Source organism: Bos taurus, chromosome 29 (assembly GCF_002263795.3).
Source record: "Bos taurus isolate L1 Dominette 01449 registration number 42190680 breed Hereford chromosome 29, ARS-UCD2.0, whole genome shotgun sequence".
In the NCBI taxonomy this organism is placed as follows: Eukaryota; Metazoa; Chordata; class Mammalia; order Artiodactyla; family Bovidae; genus Bos; species Bos taurus.
Window position 1 is genome coordinate 19,083,080 of NC_037356.1, and position 11,665 is coordinate 19,094,744.

Sequence of the window (11,665 nt, forward strand, 5' to 3'; positions counted from 1 at the left end):
AGGTCTGCGAGGCTCATGGACACTCTGTTTCCTTCTAGGTGGAGAGAGAGCCAGAGTGAAAAAATTCGCCAGGGTATCACCAGTTACACAGGTAAAGTCAGAGGCCTAGCCCCCTCTAATCTCTTCATTCCTCCCCATTGCCTCCATGAGGCAGGGCTTGCCCTTAATATTTCTGACAAGAATTGAAGGAGTCTAAAGTTACAGGGTGGGAACCACTGAGAAACTGGGCAAAAAACAGGCTGTGCACAGACTCTGTGAGGCCCTCGACATCACAATACATTGTGGACTTTATCCTCTAAGCAATGAGACTCCTTGGAAGATTTTGAACATGGTCGTATATTTGCTTGCTTTGTCATATATTCATTCATCACACAGTTATAGAATACTGACTTTGTGCCAGGCAGTGTGAGACTGAAGTACCTGAAAGCTTTATATATGGAGGGTGTCTCTAGAACAGAGGCTCTGGTCCAGAGAGCAGTGAGGAAGCAGGAAAAGGTATAGCAGCAGTTAACATCTTTGGTTCAGCCGTCTAGTTCCAGGACAGAGAAGCTGACATGCTCCTCAGGGCTGAATGTGCTTTATGTGGCTTCAGTTGTGATGTATGTTGGAAGGTGGAAGGAGAAAATTGCCAAGATCCTGGAATGCTGGACTGGAGTCTGCTGCTGCTGCTGCTAAGTCGCTTCAGTCGTGTCCGACTCTGTGCGACCCCAGAGACGGCAGCCCACCAGACTCCCCCGTCCCTGGGATTCTCCAGGCAAGAACATTGAAGTGGGTTGCCATTTCCTCCTCCAATGCATCAAAGTGAAAAGTGAAAGTGAAGTCGCTCAGTCATGTCCAACTCTTAGCGACCCCATGGACTGCAGCCTACCAGGCTCCCCCATCCCTGGGATTTTCCAGGCAAGAGTACTGGAGTGGGGTGCCATTGCCTTCTCCGGGACTAGTCTAGACTCTGCATATAAACATCAGGAAATGGCAAGTGAGTTTCAGACAAGGGAGCAGTATGCTTAGTCACTTGTGTAAAGGGATAGAATAGCAAAATAACTTATTAATCAGCAGAATAACTCAGGACTGAGTAAGTGGGATAGGTCCAGTAAGGGAAGGGAAGCTAGTTTATCATTCAGGAGGTTGTGGGGATAATCACACAGTGAGTTACTGGCTTGGGAAGCCAGTGCAATGTTAAAGGGAAAACCAGTGAGGAGGCAGAAGACTGTGCAGTACATGATGCAGTTTCCTCCCATTGCTCTTGGAGTCTTTAAGTAAAGTTGATACAATCAAAAATGATTGATTAATTTCTTGTGAACAGTTGTGAAGATGATGAGATACTTTGTATCAGCTATCAGTCTTCAACACATACATAACTTAGACTTTCAGGAATGTATCCACAGTTCAGTTCAGTCGCTCAGTCCTGTCCGACTCTTTGTGACCCCGTGAACCGCAGCACGCCAGGCCTCCCTGTCCATCACCAACTCCCGGAGTCCACCCAAACTCATGTCCATCTAGTCGGTGATGCCATCCAGCCATCTCATCCTCTGTAGTCCCCTTCTTCTCCTGCCCTCAATCTTTCCCAGCATCAGGACTATAAAAAAATTAAGAAATTTGAAGAGTAATGATATTTTGTATAGTAAAGCTGAAGGTTTAAATCAAGTCACCCAAATTTATTAAGATATAGAGTAATTTCCAGTGACTCTGAGTTTTATGAATTTTAAGAAGGTCACTCTGCAGGCTGTTAAGGAGACTGAAGGCTGTGTTCCAGCTGCCTTATGATATTCAGAAGTTATATCAGTAAAGTAGGGCTTCCAAAACAAAATACCATAGACTGGGTGGCTTAAGCAACAGAAGTTGATTTTTCTCACATTTCTGGAGGCTGGAGGTGCAGGATCAATGTGTCAGCAGGTTTGGTTTCTTCTGAGGCCTCTCTAATTGACTTGCTGGTAGACTCTTTGTTGCTGTGTCATCACACAGCCCTTCCTCTGTGCACACACAAACCCCCAATGTCCTCTGTGTCTCCAAGTTTTCTCTCTGATCAGACTGGATCAGGACTCACCATAATGGCCCCATCTTAATCATGCCTGTAAAGGCTTTATCTCCTAAATTAGTCCTATATTGAAGTTCTGTGGTTAGGGCTTCAACATATGAGTTTGTGTGGTACACAATTCAGCCCATAATAGTAATCTAATCAAGAAATAAAGAGAATATGGAATTGGTGTGGAAAGCATGGATGGGATAGAAGTTCTGAAGGAAAGTTCAAAGAACCATTTAAATTTGAATGAAGAAAGGTGGGTATCATGCCTTAGAAAATAAATTAACTTGACAACAACTTCCCACCATATTTAAATGAGAATAAGAAAATAAGGTGAGTAGATAATAAACTAAGAATCTTTCATGTTTTTAATTTTTAGTTGCTTATTTACAGAAACCAGTTTTGCCTGATCTAAATAAATATATAGAAAGACCATTTGAGTACCTAAAAGAGACAACTAGAAGGCAAGGGATGAAGTTTAGTATTAGGGAATGAACAAGGATGACTGGAAAGAAGCCAAAACCACAACCTAGAGCTATCAGTTCAGGTCAATTACTCAGTTGTGTCCGACACTTTGTGACCCCATGGACTGAAGCACACCAGGCTTCCCTGTCCATCACCAACTCCCAAAGCTTGCTCAAACTCAGGTCCATTGAGTCGGTGATGCCATCCAACCATCTCATCCTCTGTCATCCCCTTCTCCTCCGGCCTTCAATCTTTCCCAGCATCAAGGTCTTTTCCAATGAGTCAGTTCTTCACATCAGGTGGCCAATGTATTGAAGTTTCAGCTTTAGCATCAGTTCTTCCAAAGACAGCCTGGAGCCATGCAGGGCGAGAAGACTAGGCCTTGCATACTAAGGCCTAGTGTCACATCTTGCACCATGACTACCTTTAGATAGACATGTACTGCTGCACCTGCTGCTGCTACCTTTAGTATACACACACACACACAAACACACACATCTTTAGGATATATTTTTCAGCCCTTCACAGAAGTTGATCCTTTATCTTTTGTCTCATATAGTTTCTTACAAAAACTCGTTCAAAAAAGAAATCTTCCATTGTTTTAATCATTGTTCCTCTACTTATAATATTTTATCTTGTCTCATACAGTTTCTTATGAAAAGTCATCCAAAAAAGAAATCTTCCTTTATTTTAATCATTGTTCCTTTGCTTGTAATATGTCCTTTTTAAGGCTGTTTCTTTCTTTTTTTTTAATGTGCTAATTTTATTTTATTTTTTTAAAATTTTATTTTATTTTAAAACTTTACAATATTGTATTGGTTTTGCCAAACATTGAAATGAATCCGCCACAGGTATACATGTGTTCCCCATCCTGAACCCCCCTCCCTCCTCCCTCCCCATACCATCCCTCTGGGTCGTCCCAGTGCACTAGCCCCAAGCATCGAGTATCGTGCATCGAACCTGGACTGGCATCTCGTTTCATACATGATATTTTACATGTTTCAATGCCATTCTCCCAAATCATCCCACCCTCTCCCTCTCCCACAGAGTCCATAAGACTGTTCTATACATCAGTGTCTCTTTTGCTGTCTCATACACAGGGTTATTGTTACCATCTTTCTAAATTCCATATATATGTGTTAGTATACTGTATTGGTGTTTTTCCTTCTGGCTTACTTCACTCTGTATAATAGGCTCCAGTTTCATCCACCTCATTAGAACTGATTCAAATGTATTCTTTTTAGTGGCTGAGTAATACTCCATTGTGTATATGTACCACCGCTCTCTTATCCATTCATCTGCTGATGGACATCTAGGTTGCTTCCATGTCCTGGCTATTATAAACAGTACTGCGATGAACATTAGGGTACATGTGTCTCTTTCCCTTCTGGTTTCCTCAGTGTGTATGCCCAGCAGTGGGATTGCTGGATCATAAGGCAGTTCTACTTCCAGTTTTTTAAGGAATCTCCACACTGTTCTCCATAGTGGCTGTACGAGTTTGCATTCCCACCAACAGTGTAAGAGGGTTCCCTTTTCTCCACACCCTCTCCAGCATTTATTGCTTGTAGACTTTTGGATTGCAGCCATTCTGACTGGAGTGAAATGGTACCTCATAGTGGTTTTGATTTGCATTTCTCTGATAATGAGTGATGTTGAGCATCTTTTCATGTGTTTGTTCGCCATCTGTATGTCTTCTTTGGAGAAATGTCTATTTAGTTCTTTGGCCCATTTTTTGATTGGGTCATTTATTTTTCTGGAATTGAGCTATAGGAGTTGCTTATATATTTTTGATATTAGTTGTTTGTCAGTTGCTTCATTTGCTATGATTTTCTCCCATTCTGAAGGCTGTCTTTTCACCTTGCTGATAGTTTCCTTTGATGTGCAGAAGCTTTTAAGGTTAATTAGGTCCCATTTGTTTATTTTTGCTTTTATTTCCAATATTCTGGGAGGTGGGTCATAGAGGATCCTGCTGTGATATATGTCGGAGAGTGTTTTGCCTATGTTCTCCTCTAGAAGTTTTATAGTTTCTGGTCTTACGTTTAGATCTTTAATCCATTTTGAGTTTATTTTTGTGTATGGTGTTAGAAAGCGTTCTAGTTTCATTCTTTTACAAGTGGTTGACCATTTTTCCGAGCACCACTTGTTAAAGAGATTGTCTTTAATCCATTGTATATTAAGGCTCTTTCTTTCATTACTTTTTTCAGTAATTTGATTATGATTTACCTCAGTGTATATTAGTGTGTCTACCTGCTTAGGGTTTGCTGAACTTCTTAGATCAGTAAGAGTATACATTTTCAGCCTGTATTTTTCAGATATCTTTCTGCTATTACCTTCTTTTTCCAATTACATAGATATTAGATGGTGTCATATTATCTCATAAGTTATCAAGACTGTTTATTTTTATTTTTAGCCTATTAATTTCTATGCTTCATCTTGGGTATATTCTATCAAAGTTTGGGTTGTTTTTGATCACTGGGTAACAAATTACCATAAATCTATCAGTGTAAAGCAACACAAATTTATCATTTCCCAGGTTGTGGGCCAGGGGTCCTGGCATGGGTTTTCTAGGTCTACTGCATATCTCACCAGGCTTTCATGAAGATCTTGGCTTGGGCTGCAGTCTCATCTGAGACTTAAGAGTCCTCTTCCAAGCTCATTGATTGTTGGTAGAATTTAGTTCCTTACAGTTGCAAGAACTGAAGTCAGTCGTGTTTTCTTAATCACTCTTGAATGAGCTTTTCTCTGAGATCTAGATATTCCATTCAGGTCTTAGTCATAAGGCTTTCTCACATCATAGCATCTTCTTTACACCCAGTATAAGAATATCTCTTGTAGCAGATGGATTCAGGAGAAAGAGAACAAAGGGAAAAAATAATACACAAAATAAATAGAAAACAAATTGAAATATGGTAGTCATAAATTCAACCATTTTATTAAGTTCAGTTAACATAAGTGTACCAAATACTCAAAGTAGTAGTGGAGATTTTAATATTGGATAGAATTAAGCAAGACCCAACCATATGCAATTCATAAAAGAAATGCTTCAAATATAAAAACACAGATTAATAGTGAAAGGACAGAAAATTAAAATCAGAAGGGAGAAAAATGAAAAAAGATAGGATGGAAAATAATATGCCATACAAACAGCAAGCATGAAAATAATATCTGAAAGATAAACTTTAAAACATGGAGCCTTACTTGAAATGAAGATTTCTTAAGAAAGAAAAGGTCAGTGTATCAAGAAGGCCCTATAATTATATAGTTAGTAACAGAGCTTCAAAACACATTAAACAAAAATAGAAAGAAATAGAAAAATCATAGTTAAAGATTTTGACATTCCTCTCTTAGTACCTGAAAGAACAACTAAATTCATCAAAAAGTAAAATCAGAAAGGATATAGAAGTCTGAACACTTCCAGCTAACCTGACCTAGTTGACAGAAAATATTATATTCAACAACTGCAGAATGTACAATATTTTGAAATGTAAATGGTGTAGTTGCAAAATAGACCATATGGCAAGCCATAAAGCAGATCTGGAAGATAGAGCTGATTTGCCCAACACACAGATGCAAACATACTGAATTAAGTAAAATGAGACAAAGGAATATGTTCCAATCGAAAGAACAAGACAAAGCCCCAGAAAAACAACTAAATGAAACAGAGATGAGCAATCTACCTGATAGAGTTAAAAATAATGGTCATAAACATATGCTTATTGAACTTTGGAGAAAAATTGATGGACATAGTGCAAACTTCAACATAAAATACAAGAAAGTACCAAACAGAAGTAATAACTGAATCAAAAAATACATTAGAAGGGCTCAGCAGCAGAACAGATGAGGTAGTAGAACGAATCAGTGAGCTGGAAGACAAAACAATGGAACTCACCCAGACAGAGCAGCAAAATGAAAAAAGAACTTTGAAAAGGAAAGATGCATTATGGGACTGTTGGGGCAGCATCCAGTGTAATAACATTCACATTATAGTGCTTTCAGAAGGAAAAGAGAAAGAGAAAATGCCCCCAAAATTAACTGAAGAAACAGTGGCTGAAAACATCCCTAATGTGGGGAAGGAAAAAGACATCTAGATCTAGAAAGCCACAGAGTTCCAAATAAGATGATCTCAAAAAGACACATACCAAGACACATTAAAGTTAAAATTGTAAATTTAAGGAGAAAGAGAGAATCCTAAAAGGAGAACACAAAAACCAACTTATAATCAAGGGAAACAGCATAAGGTCATCAGATTTTTTAGCAGAAATTTTACAAGCCAGATAGGAAAGGTGTGATATATTAAAAGTGTTGAAAGAAAAAACTTCCAAACAAGAACTCTCTACCCAGCAAGGTTACCATTCAGAATTGAAGGAGATATCAAAAGTTTCCCAAATAAACAAAAGCTAGAAGAGTTTATCACTACTAGACCAGTTCTACAAGAAATTATAAGGGAGTTCTTTAAGTTGGAAGCATACAAAAGTAAAAATATCACTGGAATATGTTTATGTATAATAAAGATAGTAGAGGAAATTGATGTATTTTAAACTTTTCATTGATCAAGAGATTAATCACAAGGGAAATTGGAAGCTATTTTAAAGTGTAATGCATATACAAAAGCAAAACTTGTGTGGTACAACTTAAGCCATAACTTAGAGGGAAATTAGTAACTTTTAGAAGGAAGCCTGGCTTAATAGTGATTAAGAGTCTACTGTAGCAATCTAGAAAATGGAGTTATTTTCACCAAGTAAAAGAAATGAAATGGTAAAGATAGCAGAAACAGTAAAACAGAAATGATACAAACTATGGAGAATATTCAAAAAGTGAAAAGTTAGTTCTTAGAAAAGATTAATAAAATTGATAAACGCTTAGTAAGGGGAAAGAGGAAGAGACAGACTGATTGCCAGTATAGTGAATGATTAATGAGAGATTATCTCTCCAGATCCTACACATAAAAAGGAAAATCATGGAACATTTTTAAGCCATTAAATTTAAATGAGGTAAACAAATTCCTTCAAATGATTTAATTTTCCAGAACTGAAAAAGAAATAGAAATTTTATAACCTATCAGAATCTTTCAGAATCAAATCCATGTATCAAAAGCCTCACAACAAAGGAAGGTCCAGGCCTGATAAGCTTAACTGGTTAAGTGAATATTTAAGAAATAATACCAATTTTATACCAACTCACTAAAAAAAACAAGTGCATTTCTTAGCTGACTTTTTATGGTCAGAAATAATCTCATATAAAAAATATCTGACAAAGACAGTGCAACATCTAAATGTATAGATCAATATCATTCACCAGCTTAGCCATAAAACAATATATTAGCAGATTGAATCCATCAGTATAAAAAAAGGATAAAACATCTGGAGCAAGTGAGATTTATTGCAGTGGTACAAGTTGGATATATAATTTGCAGGTTAATCAATCTATCATCTAATCAAAATAGACTAGAAATAAAGTATATATGACAAAAATCCACATCTATTTATGATCAAGATCTAAGTAGCCTAGTTATCGAATGAAACTTCCTCAATCTGATGAAAGATACTTAAAACCTCAGCCAGTATGATTGTTAATGGTGAAACAGGATTTTCTATATAAGATCAGTAAGAAGGCGAGGCTGTCTGCTCTCACTGCTTTTACTTGGCATTGTACTGAAGATCCTAGCTAGTTTCAATTAGTTCAGTCACTCAGTCGTGTCTGACTATTTGTGACCCCATTGACTGCAGCACGCCAGGCTTCCCTGTCCATCACCAACTCCTGGAGCTTGCTCAAACTCACGTCCATTTAGTAAGATAGCCAATTTAGTATATATAAATTATATACTAAATATATATATATATATATATAAATATATATATTTATATCAGGCATAAAATATCAGGCATAAATGAAGAAATAAAACTCCTAATTTGCAGACATGATTATATACAGTAAAAAATTAGAAGGAATTAAATGACAAACCTACTACAACTGGTGACTTAAGCAATAGCTCAGGAATGTTGTTGTTCAGGCTCTAAGTCATGTCTGACTCTTTGCAACCCCGTGGATTGCAGCATGCCAGGCTTCCCTGTCCTTCACTATCTCCCAAAGTTTGCTCAAACTCATGTCCACTGAGTCAGTGATGCCATTCAGCCATCTCATCCTCTTTCATCCCCTTTTCCTCTTGCCCTCAGTCTTTCCCAGCATCAGGGTCTTTTCCAATATGTTGGCTCTTCACATCAGGTAGCCACAATTTTGGAGCTTCAGCTTCAGCATCAGTCCTTCCAATAAATCAGTTCAGTTCAGTTCAGTTCAGTTCAGTCACTCAGTCATATCTGACTCTTTGCAACCCCATAGACTGCAGCACGCCAGGCCTCCCTGTCCATCACCAACTCCTGGAACTTGTTCAAACTCATGTCCATCGAGTCAGTGATGCCATCTAACCATCTCATCCTCTGTCATCACCTTCTCCTCCTGCTTTGAGTCTTTCCCAGCATCAGGATCTTTTCCAATGAGTCAGTTCTTTGCATCAAGTAGCCAAAGAATTGGAGCTTCAGCTTCACCATCAGTCCTTCCAATGAGTATTCAGGACTGATTTCTTTTAGTATTGACTAGTTTGATGTCCTTGCAATCCAAGGGACTCTCAGTAGTCTTCTCCAGTATCACAGTTCAAAAGCATCAATTCTTCAGCACTCAGCTTTCTTTACAGTCCAACTCTCACATCCATATATGACTACTGGAAAAACCATGAATATTCAGAATTAATTTTCATCAGGATTGAATTTGGTTTGATCTTGCTGCCCAAAGGACTCTCTATAGAACCTTCTCCAGCACCACAACTTGAAAGCATCAGATCTTTGGCACTCAGCTTCTTTATGGTCCCACTCTCATATCCATACATGACTACTGGAAAAACCAAGCTTTTTTTTTTTTTTTTGGATCTTTGTCGACAAAGTGATGTCCTGCTTTTTAATATGCTGTCTAAGTTTTTTCCCAAGGTAGCAAGCATCTTTTAATTTCATGGCTGCAGTCACTGTCCACAGTGATTTTTGAGCCCAAGAAAATAAAATCTGTCACTGTATCCACTTTTTCCCCACATGTTTGCCTTGAAGTGATGGGACCAGATGCCATTAGTTTTTTAAATGTTGATACAAGGTCAATATAGAAAAATCAACTGTATGTTGATATGTCATCAGTGACTACTTTAAAAATTGAAATAGCATCATCTACAACAGTATAAAAGCAAAAACAGGAATTTTAGGAAAATATTGTAAGCCCTTGAAAAGAAGATAAGATGATTGGTCACTGAAAACTACAAAAGTCTAGTGAGAAAAAGAAGACCCAGATAAATGGAGCAACATAACACATTCATGAATATGAAAACCTAATATCATAGATATTAGATGTCATGGAATTGAAGTACAAATTCAATTCAGGTGCATTAAAAGTCCCTTCAGCCTGTGAAGCTAAAATTAAGCTCATGTGTGCAACTGTTTTTTCAAGAGTGAAATTACACACAGGGGAAAAATAACTGGATTCTCTTCTTTGGATTCTCACTGTCTTCTAGACTTCGTGTCCACAGTTCCTCCTTATATTGTAAATTCTTAGATAATTTTAAGATATTTTCATTTTATATATGATCCAGTTTTTAATTTGTCTTTGATGAGAGTCCATTTCCTAGCTGCATTATGAGAAAAAGTCTCCATCATCTATTTTTTCTATCATTCTGTTAGAAAAAAACCTGAAACTATTTTCTGAGCAATTACTGTGTGATAGACACTCCTGAGCACTATACATGGGGTGGCAAGCAAGGCAAAGTTTCTATTCGTAAAAAGCTCCCATTCTAATAGAGGATGGCAATGGCACCCCACTCCAGTACTCTTGCCTGGAAAATCCCATGGACGGAGGAGCCTGGTAGGCTGCAGTCCATGGGGTCGCTAAGAGTCGGGCACGACAGAGCGACTTCACTTTCACTTTTCACTTTCATGCATTGGAGAAAGAAATGGCAACCCACTCCAGTGCTCTTGCCTGGAGAATCCCAAGGATGGGGGAGCCTGGTGGGCTGCCGTCTATGGGGTCGCACAGAGTCGAACATGACTGAAGTGACTTAGCAGCAGCAGCAGCATTCAGTTTTTTGTTTACACTGCTTCGGAGTCAGTGGTTGGGAAATACATGAACCTTAAACAAATGTTGATTTCACCCTTCTTCTGAGTGCTCCTGTGTTGAGTTAGAACCTCACCCAATAGACTCTTAAACTTCAGCACCTTGTTGTACAGATGTAGTGAAGTCTGCCCAAAGGCTGGGTAGGGAGAAAACTAAGGGGCAAGATTCTAAAATGGTGAGTGAGGAGCTGACATTTTAAAGATGACTAGGATTTTACCACATTACTAGCAAAGATTGGAGAATCGACTTTGGAGGAATCTATGTTGTTTTCTTTTCTATCCCACAGAAGCTTCAAGTGCAAGCCTCCAAAATGAAGTAGTAGAAATTATGGGTATCCCTGCACCTTTTCCAGAGAGGGAAAGGGAACCTCCAAGTTCTAAAGCTGTTGTACCAGAGATTGTCAATGAAACCACTATATCAACTGTGCATCCCACAGATGACATTGGACAACCAGTGCCCACTGAGCCAGCCTTTGAACCCATTCAAGCACCCACTTCGGAAGCCAACAGAGAGGCCACCCTCCAAACTGTATTGCCTACCTTGGAGGCAAATGAACCAACGGTTCCCTCTGTGGAGAAGCCTCCTCCTGAAACGTAACCTGAAAAGCCCCCCCAGCATTGACTCCCTCCAATAAGTCTCTTTTATGATGGTTTCCATCACACCCAGCATGTCTTTCTCCCCTTTTGGGGCTGTCTTCAAAGAATAATTAGCCACACCTTGCCTCCTCTCCTTTTTCTCCCTCTCTGTGCCCAGGGTGACCTGATGGTAGAGAGATAGGAAAGGGGTGCGGAAGAGCCAGGGAGGCTCTCAGGAAAACCACTCTGGTCTTGCCTTTCCTCTCCAGGGGATGAGCAGAGGGGAAAGAGTGTGGTCCTAGAGTTGGAGTTGGTTGTTCTCTGGGTGTCAGATAATCTGTCTCATCATAACCCTTCATGATATTCCCACAGCTAAAGGAGTAGCTGTGGTGAACATCAGCCTATAAATAAAGGCAGCCTCTGAGGAACTAAGAAGGTAATTGATACAATCTTTGGGACCTTT

The 11,665-nt window shown here is 38.9% G+C and overlaps 1 protein-coding gene across 2 annotated transcripts in view; it reads left to right on the plus strand.

Annotated features, from left to right (window-relative positions):
• The window catches only part of LOC524642 (glycerophosphodiester phosphodiesterase domain-containing protein 4), a 128,233-nt gene extending 116,891 nt beyond the window's left edge, over positions 1 to 11,342 (plus strand). For both annotated transcript variants that reach the window (XM_024987578.2, XM_059883241.1), the window contains 2 exons: positions 39 to 91; positions 10,914 to 11,342. In XM_024987578.2, the coding sequence (XP_024843346.1) occupies positions 39 to 91; positions 10,914 to 11,224 (364 nt within the window). In that variant the 3' untranslated portion in view covers positions 11,225 to 11,342. The remainder of the gene's footprint in view (positions 1 to 38; positions 92 to 10,913) is intronic.
• The last annotated feature ends 323 nt before the right edge of the window (positions 11,343 to 11,665 follow it).